Source organism: Equus quagga, chromosome 6 (assembly GCF_021613505.1).
Source record: "Equus quagga isolate Etosha38 chromosome 6, UCLA_HA_Equagga_1.0, whole genome shotgun sequence".
Classification (NCBI taxonomy): Eukaryota; Metazoa; Chordata; class Mammalia; order Perissodactyla; family Equidae; genus Equus; species Equus quagga.
In genome coordinates, this window is record NC_060272.1 from 87342652 (window position 1) to 87361192 (window position 18541).

At 35.3% G+C, this 18541-nt stretch overlaps 1 protein-coding gene across 4 annotated transcripts in view; it reads left to right on the forward strand.

Annotated features, from left to right (window-relative positions):
- The window catches only part of AGTPBP1 (ATP/GTP binding carboxypeptidase 1), a 175696-nt gene that overhangs the window by 124954 nt on the left and 32201 nt on the right, over positions 1–18541 (forward strand). For all 4 annotated transcript variants that reach the window (XM_046664864.1, XM_046664863.1, XM_046664865.1 and 1 more), the window contains one exon: positions 16167–16254. In XM_046664864.1, coding sequence (XP_046520820.1) covers positions 16167–16254 — 88 coding nt within the window. The remainder of the gene's footprint in view (positions 1–16166; positions 16255–18541) is intronic.

Here is an 18541-nt window from a genome sequence, read left to right on the forward strand (position 1 = left end):
TTGTGGGGGGAGGACAAGTAATTAAATGTAACTGTATTCGTATTTTGGGTGCTCCTTAGGAGTAAAATTTAAAGACATTTTTATTCCTGAAAAGATAGTCACTATAATTTTCAAGTTGTAGTGCTACAGGTAGATGGCAATTTTACTATCTATGTTTATTTAGTCACTTTTATAAAGTAGTACTTTTACTACTTTAAACTTCATTAAATACTTTAATTTTAAAATTAAAATCATACATTGGAGCAGTGCTTCTCTGTTTTTAAAAAACCTATGCCTACATATGGTAAATAAAATAATCTCTTCCTTTAGTCTCATTTTAAATTTAAAATGAATAAAATTCTGTAGCTAAAACTGAATCAAAGCAATGAGACAGATGGCTGATTTATTTTTCAGTCTCCTCTCCTCCTTACCCCTTGCTTGCTCTCTGGGTATACTTGTATATATAGCACACTTTCCAAACTCACTTTGTAGAGAATTTGGAAAACAGAATGGTGTTAAGAAGAAAATTAAAACCATCAACAATGCATTATCCAGAGATAACCCAAACAATTCCATGGTCTGTATTTTAACCAAATAGTATATCGTCAGCATTTTTTCTGGTCACTAAATATCCCTCTGAAACACAGTTTAATAGACATTCTGTGGTGGAGGTACTGTAACTTATTTATCCAAACCTTTCTTTGTTGGATGTTTAAGTTGTTTCTAATTATTTTCTATTTTAAATAATGTTCAGTTAAGTATTATTGTACTAAATATTTGTGTATAATTATTTAGTTACAAATTCACAGAAGTGGAATTTCTTTGTCTGCCAGCTGTAAATGTCTTTTTTTGGTTATGAAAGAGTGGATCTTTAACATGGGAAATTTGATAAATTAAAGACAGTTTAGAGAAGAATTTCTAGCAAGGAAAGAGAAAAGAAAATTCACTGTTTAGCATTTTGTTGTCTATTTTTAAACTTACATTCACGTATTTTTAAAAGTAAACTTTCCCCTTTTATAGATTTGGGATTACAGTATGAAAACTCATTTGTAAACTATATTTTTTTACTACACAATATATTGTAAAACATTTTCCCATGCCATTAAATATTTTCAACATCATATTTACCGATATCTGTATAGTATTCTATTGAATATATACAATAATTATTTAAATGATAAGAGATTGATGGGAATTTGTCTTTTTCAACATCTCAAAATTATATACTGTACTTCAGTAGATATCCTTAATTATTTGTTTTTGTGTATGTTTCTGATTATTGCTTTGCCATAAATTCCTCCAAGTAGAATTTCTCAAAGAAAATGAACACATGTTGCTGATGACTAGGGAAAATGGGCACGTACGGTGTTGGTAGGAGTGTTGAATTAGTTCAGCCCTGTGGAAGTGCATTTGATAGTGTGCTTTTATTTTTAACCTCATGCATCCATTACTTATTCTGGTGTATTCTGTGAACTGGGATCTAACTTAATCCTGTTAGTAGGAGTGGGTGGGAATTGTTGCTCAGAAGACATTGTACATGGTTGTTTTGTTAAAGCTGTTACAGAAAATGGTCAGGTTAGTTAAAACAGATGAGAAACATTTAAGTGCTAAGTATCACTATCACTTCCTCATAGTTCCTGACTTTTTTGAGTTTGGGTTGAATTATTCTGACCTCTTAGTCATATTTTTTTTTTTTTTCTCTTAGTCATATTTTATGTTCCGTTTGGTTTTAAAACGCCACTATTCTCAGAAGCCATGGTCCTAACGATATACTAGTTGTTATTTGGGGACCATTTGTTGCTCTAGTCCCACTTGATTTTGATTATTCTGACCTTCTAGTCTAGTGTAACATCCTTGTTGCTCTAGTAACACTTTGGTTTTTAATTATTTTGACTTTATGATGTGGTTTAACATCCTGTCATCTTTTTCATAAACAGTTTAAAAACTTTTTCTGCCTATTTTTCCCGAATAGTTTATTCTAAATATTATTCAGAATAATGTTATTAAGCACCACAAAATTTCCATTGCATTAAACTTGTAGAATAATTTGGGAGAAATTGAATTTTTTGTATTGTCTTGCTGCTTAGGTGTATAATTTTGTATATTCAAGTTGTTTATACTCTCACCGAAGTTTTTTTATAAGTTCTATTCGTTCTATTTGCCATCGTTCTAAGTATTTTATGTATTTTTTGTTTTTCTGTTGTGAGAGTACTCCTCCCTATTTTCAAACTTGTTATTATTTATATTCTAGAAAGCTATTTGTTTTTATTTCTTTACTTGAAAATCAACTTCCTTAACAGAACTTTCTCATTGGTTATCATAGTTTCTCAGTTGATACTTTCACTTTTCTTGGTAGGTCCCTAGAATTTCTCCTTATCCATAGTTGTATTGTGTATCTTTCATTGCCTTTTGTGTGTGTGTGAGGAAGTTAGCCCTAAGCTAACATCTGTGCCCATCTTCCTCTATTTTGTGTGGGATGCCGCCACAGCATGGCTTGACTAGCTGTGCTAGATCTGTGCCTGGGATCTGAACCACAAACCCTGGGCGCCAAAGCAGAACGTGCTAACTCAACCACTCCCCACCTGGCTGGCCCCATATCTTTCATTGCTTTTGAATAGAACTTTGAGAATGTTTAAAATAAAAAGACAATGGGCATCCTTGTTTTATTTTTATGTTAATGTGAATTCTGCTAGTATTTACATTAAGGGCGTTAGCTCTTGTTTTAAGACACAAATTCTTTCTTATAGTAAAGAGTTTCCATTTTTAGTAAGTTTTAAAAATCAGAATTATTTTGTTTTTTGCATTTATCAATGTAATATGACCATCTAATGCTATGAACTGTTAATATGCTGTATTATATTTGTAATGTTCCTAATACTAAACTGTCCTTGGGTTTCACAAATAAGTCCACTTTGCCATGTGAATTAATCTTTTACTGTACAACTATTGTGATCTGTTAGTATTTTTTTTAAGATTTTATTTTTGCTTTTCCCCAAAGCCCCCTGGTACATAGTTGTATATATATTTTTAGTTGTGGGTCCTTCTAGTTGTGACATGTGGGACGCCGCCTCAGCATGGCTTGATGAGCGGTGCTAGGTCTGCACCCAGGATCCAAGCCTCCTGAACCCTGGGCCACTGAAGCTGAGCATGCGAACTCAACCACTTAGCCATGGGGCCGGGGCCCCTGTTAGTATTTTGTGTAAAGGTTTTGCATCATTGGTCGTAAGTTAGACAAGTAAATTTCCTTTTTGGAGGGATGTCCAGTTTTGGAAGCAGGTGATGCTAACTTTGAACACTTAAATGAAAAGGCTTTTATCTCCCCACTCTTTGTTCTGGAGCAGTTTAAATAGCATTTGTATGTTTTCATGAAATTTGGAAAGAACACGTCTCTAAAACTGTCTGATTCTGTGCCCCTTTGTGGGTGGGAGAGGGAGCGTCTGGATAACTTTTTTAGTTTCCTGTGACTCAGTATAGTCTAATTTTCTGTTTCTTACTGAGGTAATTTTTCTTATATAAGTGACATTTGGATTTTCAAAACTCACTGGCAGAGTTTTCTGGATGATGTCTGCAATATGTGTACTTGCTCGTTCTCCTGCTTCTTTTATTTTTTGTGTGTGTGTGTGCTTAAAACATGATTTGTTTTATTTTAGTATTTTAATAACCTGGCTCTTGGTTGTATCATTATTTGCTTTAAAAGTTTTTTTTATTTATTCATTTCTCCCTTTTCCTCCCTGCAGGTTGATTTTTTTTCTCTTTCTAACTTCCAGTTTATTTACTTAAATTTATTTTTCTTTGATGATCAAAGATTTAGGTTTTTAATTTGCTCTTGATTACAACTTAATTCTGTATCCCCTCCCGTCCAGATTTTAATATTCAGACCTCCTGTTATTTTCTAGATTGCCTCTAATTGTATGTAGTTTTTGTATCCTTTTTGACCCAAGAGTTATTTAGGAAAGGGTTTGTTATATTTTAGTTGGTTAAATCATTTTGGTTATAATTTTTCTCATTACTTTCAAATTTTAATCAGTTTTGTTCATAGATGTGAAATTTATGATTTGAAATAATTTTTTATGGCTTAATATCTGGTCAGTTTTTGTTTTCATTGGTACTTGTAAAATAATATGTATTCTCTGTTAGCAACATAATTTAATATACATTGTTAGTTTAGTGTTATAACTCCATTTATTTGCTTTTCCATATCCTGGTTTATTTTTTACGTTCTCTTTCTGTCTAAAACTTAAAAAATATTAATGGTCTTTCAGCTCTATTGTTTCTGTCATGCCCTTATTAAAAAAATGTATAGATTTTTTTCTATTTTAATGCAGTATTATTTGGCACATAGTTTATAACTTTTCCATATTTCTTTTGTGTATACCCTTTAACAGTATAAAATAGTCATATTTATCCCACGCAGTATCTTTTGCCCTGAATTCTGTTTTTATATATTTTGGTTTGAATTTGCTTCCTACATTGTTTCTTGTAAACAGTTCATTTTGAGGAACTTTTGAAGAAGAATAGCCTTTTGCTGATCGACCCTTGTCTTTTAATACATGATTTTAACCTGTTTACAATTCCTTTCATAATTGATGTGTTTGGTTTTTTTATGCTTTCTGTTTTTGTGCCTCCTCGTCGTTTGTCTTTATCTGTTATTCTTTCAGGGCCTTCAGGGGGGGTAGCGCAGCACTGCTTTTAGCTGTGGGAATCTGAAACAGACATATATAAAAACTAGATCAGGAGGCGTATCTGCACGAGATTGTCTTCAGTCCTTCTCCATCTGCTTTAAGTTTAGCAGAGATTCCTCCCGGATTCTGTCTAGAAGTTGTCTGTTGTGACTTTTCTTTTTATTTACATATACTTGTGAGTATTTAACCAGGAAGCTGGTAGATGCTGTAGAAGGAGCCGCTAGGTAGATGTAAGTTTTTTATGAAACCCTGTCATTAGATTTGTTAATACAACATAAAGGAAATCTTGGTTTGTTTTAACATCACTAGAGTTAGAAGAAGGAAGGGACCGATATTTTAGTTAACTAGAATTCAACATTTTAAGAAACCGTGACTAACTGTGTAGTTAGTGTTATTGTCATCAGATTGAGTTTGAATTCACTTCATGGATGGTCCTGATGACTAAAGAAAATATTTGCAGTGGAAACTTCTTCAGCTGGAAGGATTTATTTAATTGGCATACATGATTGAAATCAAGAAATAACACTGATTAGAAAGTAGCTTATTGTCTGTAATTTTTTTTGTGATTGGGACATGCTGGTTGGGGGATTATTTATGTGTTGGGTTCTAGCAAATGTGCCCAATAAAGATCTTGTTCTTTGGCAATACCCCCCAAAAGGGGCAGAATTACTGTTGCTTTTGTTTCCCAAATTGCTCTTTTCTTAGGGAGTTTGTAGGTTATTTCTATTAACTATTTAGTTTTCTCACAAATGAACTTATTTGTGAATTTATATTTGAGCATTTATGTCACTATATAATAGTGGTCTGTCAGCTGTAACCCATCACCGCATCTCACCCACCCCCTTACTTGAAAGGGGTTTGCTCAAATTACCACCAGATGGCAGTCTTGCATTTTAGCAACTTGGAGCTTTAGTCCAAGCGTGCTCTCTCTCTCCTTCTGCCCCTCCTTCCCATGTCTTGCAGATATATGAGGATTTTTAACCACCTTCTTACATAAATTGAACATATGTGGAACTAGGCAACAAAACAGAATTTTGGAGACTAGTCTGTAGCATTCCCACCTTGCCCACATTAGTTAATTCCAAACTTCAAAATTGAGCTGAGCTATCTCTTGACTAAGGAAGTCTTTCCTGACTCCCCAGACTGGAGTAGTCCTTTTGATAAATGTTCCTTGTCGTTTTTCCTTTTTAGGGTGCTCTTTACAGTTTTATGTAGTTTACTTGTCCCATGACCATCACTTGTTTGTAAATTCCAGGAGATCAGGGGCAGCGTCTCTGTTGCTCACCACTGTATTTAAAGCATGGCATTTAGTAGATATTCAGTAAATATCTGTTAAATGAATGAGGCAACGGATGAATGAACTGTGAAGAAGATCTCATTGGAAACATAAGGTGAACGTGCACAAAATACAGTAGTCCCCGTTTATCCACAGGGGACATGTTCCAAGACCCCCAGTAGATGCCTGAAACCACAGATAGTACTCAACCCTATATGTATTGTGCTTTTTCCTATACTTACGTACTTATGATAAAATTAAATTTATAAATTAGGCACAGTAAGAGATTAACAATAACTAATAATAAAATAGAACAATTATGACAATATACGGTAATAAAAGTTTTGTGAAGGTCGTCTCTCTCAAAATATTTTGTTGTGCTCTACGCACCCTTCTTGTGATGATGTAAGATGATAAAGTGCCTGTGTGGTGGGATGAAGTCGGGTGAATGACGCAGGCATTGTGATGTAGCATTAGCTGCTGTTGACCTTCTGACGATACATCAGAAGGTGGATCTTCTGCTTTCAGACTGTGGTTGACTGGGGGTAACTGAAATTTCACAAAGCAAAACCACAGATGGGGTGACTGCTGCATGTGTTAAGAAGACTCTAGTTCAATTTATGATCATCAACTTTTTCTGAATATTTTATTTTGACATAATTTCGAACTTAGAGAAAAGTTGTACTCTTTATCCAGATGTTGAATATCTGCAATGATACCCCATCACCCTAGAATACTTTAGTATATTTTCTACAAACAATGGCATTTTCTATATTACTGTAGTGTAACTGTCACCATCATGACATTGTTATTGATACATGAATTCTATCTAATCCTTATACCTCCATTTAAGTTTCATTTGTTTTCTCAATAATGTCCATTATAGCAAAAGGATTCCGCTTAAACCACATGTTGTATTTAGTTGTCAGTTCTCTTTAGACTATCATAGGAACAATTACGCAATCTTTAGCATTCATGACCTTGACACTTTTGAAAATTAAAGGACTCTTGTTTGTAGAATGGTTCTCAGTTTGGAGTTGTCTCATATTCGTCATGATTTGATTTAGGCTAGGCATCTTTGACAGGAATATCACAGAAGTGGTGCTGTGCTCTGTTGACACAGGATTTTGTTTGTCCCATTACTGATAATAATAATTTTATCCCTTGATTAAATTGGTGTCTATCAGGCTTTTCCATTATAGACTTGCCCTTTTTCTCTTTGTAATTAGTATTTTATGTGGACGTGCTTTGAAACTATGTCAATATCTTATTCCTCATCAAGCTTTCAATATGTTAATATCAGTATAGAATTGGTTTCCTAGTTTACTCAGTGCGTTGTAATTTGTTGCTATCATTATTTATTTTGACACTCAACTTGCTCAAGATATGGCCGGTGGGATCCCTTTCATGCCGGTTTGTGTGTCCTTTTAACATGTCTCTATCGTTTTTTATGAATGTCTTGCTTTTTGGCACAACAAGATGCTCAAGGCTTATCTTTCCTTTCCCTGCCCTAGCCTGGAATCGATCATTTCTTCAAAGAGCCTTGGTTTGTTTTAGTGGAGAATGATGTTTAAAAACCAAGATCTGGGGGCTGGCCCTGTGGCCGAGTGGTTAAGTTCGCGCGCTCCGTGGCAGGTGGCCCAGTGTTTCGTTGGTTCGAATCCTGGGCGCAGACATGGCACTGCTCGTCAAACCACGCTGAGGCAGCGTCCCACATGCCACAGCTAGAAGGACCCACAACGAAGAATATACAACTATGTACCAGGGGGCTTTGGGGAGAAAAGAAAAAGAAAATCATATCTTTAAAAAAAAAAAAACAACAAAAAAAAAGCCAAGATCTGTGTGCATAGTGGTGCACATTGTTATTGGACCTCCTCTTAATGGACAAAATTAGCGATTATATGGTTGCGTATACAAATATACAGAAATTTTCATTTGTAGTAGTTTCTATATATGTATGTATGTGTTTGTGTGTATACACACACATACAGTATCTGCATGAGGTCACACTGATACCTTCAATTCCTCAGGCTTTATTCTGGTTTTCTTTCCGTATTTACAACTTCCTTCTCCAACATGGAGAATTTGGGCTTCCATTATCCTTATAGTATATTTACTTAGTTGATCAGTTACTGTGTATGTATCAGTCTGTCTGCTACTCTTCTGGGCGCATGCCCTCCCCACCCTATTCAGGGTCTGATGCCCAGATCAGCCTGTCTTCCCACCTCCAGCATAGATGTCGTCCCTTTTTGTTTTTTCATCTTGTTTTTAATTTCTAGTTTTATTACATGGTGATCAGAGAGTTTTGTTGGTAATATTTCTTTTATGGAACTTACTTATGTTTCCTTTTGATTTAATATATGGTCAATTTTTGTGAATATTCCACATGCTCTTAGAAAAAGGTACAATCTCTATTATCAGGATATAGTGCTCAAAATATATACATAAGATTTACCTTATTGATTATGTTATTTAGATCTTCTATATACATGTTCTTAATTTTTGTTCAATTTGTCAGTCTTATACAGAAAGTGGTGTGTTAGAGTCTACCATCAATAGTATGTTTCCGTCTTTCCTCTCCTGTAGTTTCTGCTTTATATAAGAGGTTGTCTTATCTAGTGCATATATATTGGATATTGTTGTATTTTCACTGTGAATTGTGACTTGATAAAGTTCCTTCTTTGCCTCATTTAATATTTTTTGGCCTAGAATCTACTTTGACCTCAGGATTTCAACCTCTGTTTATTTATTTTTGTAGTGAGTAAGATTGTCCCTGAGCTAACATCTTTGCCAATCTTCCTCTATTTTTTGGGTGTGGGACACTACCATAGCATGGCTTGTTGAGCAGTGTGTAGGTCTGTGCCTGGGATCCAAACCCGCAAACCCCAGGCTGCCGAAGTGGAGCGTGCAAACTTCACCACCACGCCACCAGGCCGGCTCTCAACCTGTACTTTGTCGTTTCCATTTCCCTAGTATATCTTTGCTGATTTTTCCACTAATACGTAATTTAATCTTTGTTATATTCTGTCTTCTAGTAATGCTGAAGGCCTGGGTCTTGGGTGGTTTTGTTTGTCCACTTGTTGAAGTTTGTGAGGATGTGTGCAGAGATTCGGATTCAAGTGGCTACCATTATACTCCAGACCAAGAATCTGACCTTCCTGTTTTTAGTTAAATCTCTGCTGTGATACTAGCCATATTAGAAGCAGGTCTTTTTCTCTCTGTGGAGTCACTGAGTCCAGATATCCAGCTTGTGATAGGGGCCTTCTTCAGGTTATTCAAGCTCCAGTTTAAACTTTTCTTGTCCTCCTCATCTGTTAAATGAGGATATTAGCTTCAACTGGAAAATTTTATGAATCTGTGATTCATAGTACATTTGATGATTAGGGCCTAAAATACTTTGTCTTTCTCTGTGACTGCACTTGTTAGTGAGTATATTCTCAATACAACTTCAGCCTTTACTTGAATATTATTAGAGACTAGTGCCATTGGCTGTTGGTGTCACTGTGGCAATGTAACAATTTGATTGTCTGTATTCAAGTGACAAGATTGACAGTTCTTAGTATATTTGTTACGCACGTAAAGGTTTATCCTTTGGCTAATGACTAAATCAGTTACTCAACTATACCCTTTCTGTATCAGCTTGAGTAGGCTGTGGTCTATCCAGTTTGAGTTACTTCATTTGATTGATTTTTACTGGGGCAACCTTTGTTCAAATGGTTCTTATTATAGTCAGAATTTTCAAATATACCTCCCTTCAGTGTGACCAGAATTAACTAGTTTAAAAGTAATATAAGAATATATTGTCTTTTATAAAATTGGAACACTTCAGATAAATCTCATGGGCCCTTTGACCTAAGCCTGAACCTTGTTTCACTATAGTTCCAGTATAGTTCCACTATAGTTAATGAGTGTTATGAGTTTTGTGTGTCTGGAGGAGGTTGAAGTTTCAGATTGAAATGGCTCGCTTAATCTAGGAAGAAATAAGGAAGGCAGGAATCTTTCATATGTACCAGTGAAATATTTGGGTTTCAAGTATAAAGAGATAATCTTAGCATACTTCCACTTTAAAAGAACTGCTTACTTAAATACTGATAATAATAACAGCAGCTAACATTTATTGAATATTTACTGTGTGCCAGGCCTTCTGTAATTGCTAACACGTATGATACTCTTAATCCACATGACAAACAACCCAGTGAGGTTGTTCCCTCATTTTACAGAAGAGAAAAGGGGGGCATAAGTGGTTTCATAGTTGCCCTGGATCGTGCGTCTGGTATGTGATGCCATTGGAGTTCACGCCCAGGTAGTAGTCTGGTTGCAGATCACATGCTCTTCGTCACAATATTGTTCTACGTGTGAAAAAATTAGGTTAGTATTGGACTTCTCATCTGTGGCACTGGAAGCTAGAGAACAGCCAAATGTCTTTTGCAAAATCTGTCATTTGTCACTGCCAACAAACTACATCTTTGTGTATGTAGAATTCAGAAAATGTGCTCCCCCTGAACCCTCTCTGAGGAAAATAAATGAAGAAAAAGATCTCAAGATAGAAGACTTGGAATTTATTAAATATTTTAAGTGAAAACGTTCTAAAGGGAGTGATCTGGGAGAAGCGAGAGTTGAGTTGTCCTTGTGCGATTGCTTAGTTATTTGATTTGATCGTATCAGAGAAATGTCCGTTAACCCTTACTATTAGATGGGAAGTGGGGTAGAAAAGCACAATAGAAAGCTTCCAAATGGTGGAGGAAGAAAGGAAATGTGGGGAAATGCAAAAAAGACAGTAATATAAGGTTAGAAGGAGAAAAAAACATTTAGAGGTAGAAAAAAAATAAGATGGAAGGAATGAAATGAAATGAAATGTGTGTCTGTCGTCACTGACTGTGAATGAGCTGAAATGTGCTCAAAAGTCAGTTATTGAAAGTCACCCAATTTAGAGGAGAGAGAGAATTAAATAAATCACAAAAATTGAAAATGAGTAATAGGGCAGGGATAAATTAGACAAATATAAATAAAAGCAAAAGTGGTAACATTAATGTCAAAGAAAAATTCAAGGTCAAAAGCGCTGAATGGATGGTTTGTATTTACAAGTTGCAACCCTTGAAGAACCTATAAGAGTCACAAACCTTTTTCTTTTATTGAGATATAATTGACATGTAACATTATGTTAGTGTCAGGTGTACAATGTAATGATTTGATATTTGTATGTTATGAAATAATCACCACAATAAGTCTAGTTAACATCCATCACTACATATAGTTATAAGTTTTTTTCTTGTGATGAGAAGTTTTAAGATCTGCTCTCTTAGCCACTTTCAAATATACAATATAGTGTTACTCACTATAATCACCATGCTATACATTACATTGCCATGACTTAATTTATTTTATAATTGGAAGTTTGTACCTTTTGACAGCTTTCACCCATTTCGCCCACCCCTTATCCCCCTGCCTCTGGCCACCACTGATCTGTTCTCTGTATCTATGAGTTTGGGTTTCGTTTGTTTTTTTTTGGATGTCACGTATAAGTGAGATCATATGGTACAGTTGTGGGTTGCCTAATGGTGAGGGTGCATTCTGTGAAATGCATCATTAGGCAATTTTGTCATCATGCAAACATCATAGAGTGTCCTTACACAGACCTAGATGGTATAGCCTACTACACACCAAGGCTAATCTTAGGGGACTGCCATCGTATATGTAGTTTGTCATTGAAACACCATTATGCAGCATGTGACTGTATTTCTCTTTCTCCGTCTGGCTTATTTCACTTAGCATAATGCCTTCAAGGTCCATCTATGTTGTCACAGATGGCAAGATTTCTTTCTTTTTTATGGCTGAATGTTATTCCATTGTTTATATACACCACATCTTGTTTATCCATTCATCCATCGATGGACACTTAAGTTGCTTCCTTGTCTTGGCTATTGTAAATAATGCTGCAGTGAACATGGGGTGCTTATATCATTTCGAGTTAGCGTTTTCATTTCCTTCAGATAAATACACAGAAGTGGAATTGCTGGATCATATGATAGTTTCATTTTTAATTTTTGAGGAACCTCCATACTGTTTTCCATAGTGGTTGCACCAATTTACATTTCCATCCACAGTGCACAGGGTTCCCTTTTCTCCACATTGTCACCAACACTTGTTATTTCTTGTCTTTTTGATAATGGCCGGTCTAGCATGTATGAGGTGATATCTCATTGTGGTTTTGATTTGCATTTCCCTGATGATTAGTGATGTTGAGCACCTTTTCATGTAGCTGTTGGCCATCTGTGTGTCGTCTTTGGAAAAATGTCTATTCAGATACTCTGGCCATGTTTTAATCAGGTTGGTTTTTTGCTATTGAGTTATATGAGTTCTTCATATATTTTGGATGTTAACCCCTTATCAGATATTTGATTTGCAAATATTTTCTCCCATTTGGTAGGTAGCCTTTTCACTTTGTTGGTCCCTTTGCTGTGCAGAACACAGACCTTTATACAATACAACAATAGCCATAACTATACGGCACCCACATAGGGAGAGCAAAAGTTCCAGGAAATACAGCTTGATTAGAAGACAATTACTGTAAGAATTTAAAATACCCCTTTCAAACTTTGACGTGTCAAGAAGACAAAACATGAGCAACAGTATGGAGAATTTGAAGAATAGTCAACAAGCTTGATTTTTGGATTCGTTAGGATCCCATGTTGAGAACATATTTGAAGATGTGCTTCAGTCAGCTGAGAGTAAATTTTAAGAAATTTAAGATGTGAGATAGAAGAAATGTTGAAACTGATCTGGGACTCCAGTGAAAAGAAATAACAGGATGAAAGCTGAGGAGCATTCCTCGAATTAGAATTGGAAGTTAGTAGGATCCTGTAGTTATACCTTAAAAAAAATGAAATGGATTCTAAGAAATGATATGATTAAGACACAGAGGGCCAGCCCAGTGGCGCAGCCGTTAAGTGTGCACGTTCCACTTCTCGGCGGCCTGGGGTTCACTGGTTCGGATCGCGGGTGAGGTCATGGCACCACTTGACATGCCATGCTGTGGTAGGCATCCCACGTATAAAGTAGAGGAAGATGGGCATGGATGTTAGTTCAAGGCCAGTCTTCCTCAGCGAAAAGAGGAGGATTGGCAGCAGTTAGCTCAGGGCTAATCTTCCTCAAAAAAAAAAAGAAAGAAAGAAACAGAAATAGTAAGGATATGGGGTAAAAAGGCCCATGTATCTTCTCTCATAGAAGGATAAAACAACAGGAAAACTATGCAAAGTCATGCTACAAATATGAAACAAACCAAATATCACATGAGTTGGAGTATTTGATGATGTGTATGAAAGCATATGTTTGAACTGGACCCTGGAAATACTTTGTTTTGGGGGCGTGCACCTTGGCTTTGCATTGAGCTGTATTTCTGGAATCTTAGTGTAAGTACTGTTGTTTTTCACCTTTTACTGTCTGCTTTATAGAAGCAGCACAGGAAGCTATCTTCCTTAGGTTCATGAAGCATTTAAAACTGTTTTCATATTTTGTTACAGAGAAAATTTATTGGTTATTTAAAAAAACCAAGAGATTTTATAGATTTCATTGTGACCCAGAATACTAGTAGAAATCAACAGAAAGTCAACAGAAAATCAATACTTGGGGCCGGCCCTGTGGCCAGGTGGTTAAGTTCTCGGGCTCTACTTCGGTGGCCCAGGGTTTCGCCGGTTGGGATCCTGGGTGTGGACATGGCACTGCTCATCAGGCCATGCTGAGGCGGTGTCCCACGTGCCACAACTGGAAGGACCCACAACTAGGATATACAGCTATGGGGGCTTTGGGGAGAAGAAGAAGAAGAAGGAGAAGAAGAAAAAGATTGGCAACAGATGTTAGCTCAGGTACCAATCTTTAAAAAAAAAGAAAGAAAATCAATACTTGGAAATATGTAGTATTGTTCCTGAGGAGAAAATTTAAAACTGATATAACAAATTGTGTAGAACTATGCTGTCCAATATAATAGTGACTAACCACCTGTGGCTGTTTAAATTTAAATTAATTAAAAATTTGAAATTTACTTCTTTAGTGGCACTAGGCTCGTTTTCTGAGCTTGATAGCCGTGTGTGGCCCACGGCTCCGCATTGGACCGTGCAGATCCAGAGCTCCTTTCCCTTCTGGCAGGAGTTCACTTGGACAGCTCTGATCTGGATGTGCTGCAAGGGAGCACTCTTTATAGGCTTAGGGGACATAGAGGTACTGGGATTTGGAAGGAACTTGAAAGCCTTTAATAACTTGCATTATTTAAAATAAGAAAGACTGAAAATAAGTTAACTAAGTACTCAAGAAATTAGAAATACAAGAAAATAAAAGGAAGTAGGAGAAGAGAATTAATTTTAAAAAATGCTGAAAATGAGATAGAAATAAAGTAAAACATAGAAATAACCAAAACTGATTAATAAAAAGTAGAGGTTCTGATCAGACTACAACCGTTGAAAAGGAAGTTAAAAATACACGAATTTATTAGTCACTGTATGGAGATGGTATTCCAGCTGAATTATATTTACCATTTAAAAAATAGATTGTTCTTGTATTTTGGGGCTGGCCTGGTGGTGTAGTGGTTAAGTTCGTGTGCTCTGCTTTGATGGCCTGGGGTTTGCTGGTTCAGATCCTGGGTGTGGACCTACTCACCACTCATCAAGCTGTGCTGTGGCAGCATCCCACATACGAAATAGAGGAAGATTGGTACAGGTGTTAGCTCAGGGACAATCATCCTCACCAAAAAAAAAGAAAGAGAGAGATTGTACTTTTATTTATTCCAATAAATGGTGGACATCTTTTTAATATATTTTTCTAAAACTAGTGTAATCTTATACCAATACTTGGTAAAAGTAAGTTTTTAAAAAAAGACCAATTTTTAGATGCAAAAATTCTAAATGAGATTTTAGCTGCTTTAATCATATACTATTAAAAGAATAGCATTTTCTTGGACTGCAGAAATAGTTCACAATAGGAAACCTATCAATATAATTTATTGCATCAATAGATTAAGAAAAGCCATGTGATTCTACCAGTGGATGCTGAAAAGGCATTTGATAAAATATTTAAAACACTTAGGTGTAATACGAATTATGGAAGAAACTGCTCCAGTTACGGGATAAGCATAGCACCTGCCACCGAGGGCTGTGGCGAGGGTTTAATCACGTGACATGTAGAAGTACTTACAGCAGTGTCTGGCACGTAGAAATTATGCAGTGTTTAGTTCTTTATATCACTTAAACATGATAAAGTGGATTTGCAGAAAAAGATTGGCAAATATTGCATTGAATGGCAAAACATTTTGATTGAAATTATGAACAAGATAGAGTGGTTTGTTCTTACTACTGTATTCAGAATTGTTTTTGAAGTTGTTTCATAAGAGTAGGAAATGAAATAACTGATATAAATACAAAAAGAGGAGATAAAATATTTTAAATTACAGATGATATTTACATACCTAGAAAATACAAGAGACTACCAAAGACTAATAAAAATACTCAGAGATAAGTTTAAAAAAATGGTTCTGTAGCAAGAAAATATCTTTAAATTAGAATTTAAGGAAAGTCAAACCAGATCTCAATAAAAATTATCAACCTTTCTAAAATTAACATATGAAGTTCACTAATTCCAGTTAGAAACCCAGTACATTATTTTATGAAATTGGATAAGATGATTTTAAAGTTCATGTGGAAAGTATATTTCTAAAACTACCCAGGAAAATATACCATATATTTAATTCTATTTTTGTTAACAATCTCTCCCCTCCCCGCTGTAAACATGTATTTGTGAGAAGAAGGGTGAGGAAGAAAACAGTTGTGCCATTTTGATGCTATTTTTCTCTTAACCTCAGTGTGGATGGGACTCCATGGGGTGCAGAGGGGTGGTCATATACTATGTCTTTATGTATTTTTTGACTCTCTCACTTGTTACAAGGAATATATATTCCTTGTTATTTTAGTTGATCTAATATAGGAAAGATAATAGAAAAAAGTGTAGTGAGTTTTCACTCATTAAAGTTGTAATCCCATTTTAGTTAAACTGGAAATAAAAGTGGATCATTGACTGACTTAGGAAATTTTAAAGAAATTTCTCTGATTGCTTTTTTATACATAATAAAAAAAAGTATTTTCTTTTAGCTTTCGTGAACATTTGGTGTTTTCTACAATGGCAAGATTAATTTTCAACTCAAAAATTCTGAAAAGCGTTTTCTCTTTTTTCTCTTTCTGTCAAAGGTATGCAGCCACTCATGTATTCAGTTCAGGAGGCATTAAATGCCAGACCATGGTGGATTCGTGTGGGGACTGACATTTGTTACTATAAGTAAGTATTCTGAGAATAATAGGACAGCAGCTTACAGAAGGGAATATTAAATTCCTTCTATTTAAAAATAAAATGTAGAGTTGTTATTGCATTCTTTGAGTTGTGGTGATATGCTTTAGTATGACCTCTAACAGAGAGTCCTTTAAAATCTGAGATCCATTTAGGGGGTATATTTAGTAGAAATAAAATGTGTTCTGTAGACAGACGTACTTAGATCTAAATCTTAGACAGCTCCACCACTTAGACAGCTATGTGTCCTCAACTATTTTAGCTTTAAAACTCTGGAAACTTTATTAAATGTAACTGAAAATAGAAATTCTAGGAAATAATTTAGAGTGGCTTTTGTTGTTCTGATAATATTATATGTGATTCTTATCTTTTCTACACACAAATGTTTATCTCATTTTTATACAGTTCAAGTCTGACTTCAAGGGGTGATCTACTTATTGAGTCAGAAATAAGTGCTAGGAATCATTTATTGCTTCAGTGGAATAATTAAGTTTTTCTTCAACTTCATGTTGAAGTGATCTAGGACCATCACATGCCTTGCTTCCCATTTTTACTCTGTCTCTGTGTGTAATATGTTTCCAGATAACTTCCACTGTTGACTGTACTTGGCCTCCCCGTTTCTTCTGTGCTATTAATCTTAATGCTGACATTTTTGTTTAGTGGATTTTGACCTTTTATATAGTGCTTAATTACACTAGTGTTTCTTCTTTTTTGGTTTTATCATTAGAAAAATGCTTCTAAGATTAAACTGTTCTTAACAGTTTATGATGGGGCTTTGGAGAAACTTAAGTCTTCAGTGCTGTTACTTTCTGGGAAAGAAAATGTCCAGTGGAGTTTATCTCAGTAGGGGTTTCTGCAGTGAGGATCTGCACAGTGCTTGCTCAGGTTTTGGCAGAGTGGTTTAGACTGTCAAAGGATGAAGCAGTGTTTTTCACAAAGTATTATTTCTTTCATGCTTCTCTCCCTTTGCACAGGAGAAACCATCAGTCCATGAACACCTTTCTTTTTCACATTGTCAAGTGAATGCTCATAGCATGACAGGGTATTCTGTGTAAGGGTGATGGCAAGGATCTTCATTCGTTTAGTTGAGTTTTTGTTTTTTCTTTTGGCTGCCTCTAGATCTGGAACTGGAATTCAGGTCAATTCAACAGACACTTATTAACTATTTTCTATGTAACAAGCACTGTTCTAGTTGCTTTTCTGAAGCCTGAAATCCAGATAGTGAGGATTAAAATCTACTGTTTTTTGCATTGTGTCTTAATCTTTCACGTTAACAAAGTCCACTCATGCCTGTTTATCTCATCTGTAAAATGAGAATAAGACTGCCTTCCACCAGTATGTGAAAGAATATAACCTGTAAACTTCGATATAGCTATAATGTGGTGGTATAAATACCTTTTCAGTTAGATGTTAAACTTTTGGGTGAAAAGAATTGGCAGGGGCTAGTTCTGGAACAAACTTTGCATTTTCCACAACCCTTAAGCAACTATCATTCAAGATACAGTGGCTAAGTTGATGCAGACTATATCAGTTTGCTTATGTGCAAACTTGAATGTGTATGTATGTGAATGTGTGTGTACATAAATAAATAATCTATAGGTTGTGGCTTTTCTTTAGTTTGTGGCTTAAATAATACAAAGTGATTTGAAATTTTACAAATTAAATTAACAGACAGAGCATTTTTAGGTCATCATATGTCAGTGATATTTGAAGTCTGGAAAGTAACGTGTAGTTTTAAAAACTTTTTATTATGGAAATCTTCAAACATTTACAAACACAGATAATAGGATAATGAGGCCCCATGTATTCATTACCTGGTTTCAAGATTATCAGCACATAGTTAGTTGTGTTTTAGCTATACTTTCACCCCCACCTCCTCACTGAATTTTTAAAGGCATTTCCGAATGTCATATTTATTCATAAAGACTTCAAAGATCTTTTTCTTTAGAGATACATTTAAGGCAGCCTAACCACAAAGCCATTTTCACGCCTAAAGAAATTCCTTAATATGATAAAATATACAGTCAATGTTCAAACTTCCCCAGTTATCTCATAAATCTTATTTTATAGTTGGTTTGTTTCAGTCAGACCAAGGGATCACACATTGCGTTTGATTTTTGATGTCCCGTAAGACTCTTTCAATTTGTAAGTTTCCTTTTTTCCTACACATCATTTATTTGTTGAAGAAACTGGATCATTTGTCTTGCAAGATTTTCCACATTTTGGATTTTGCTGATTGCATCCCTGTGTTTGTAACAAATTCTTCTTTCTCAGTGAT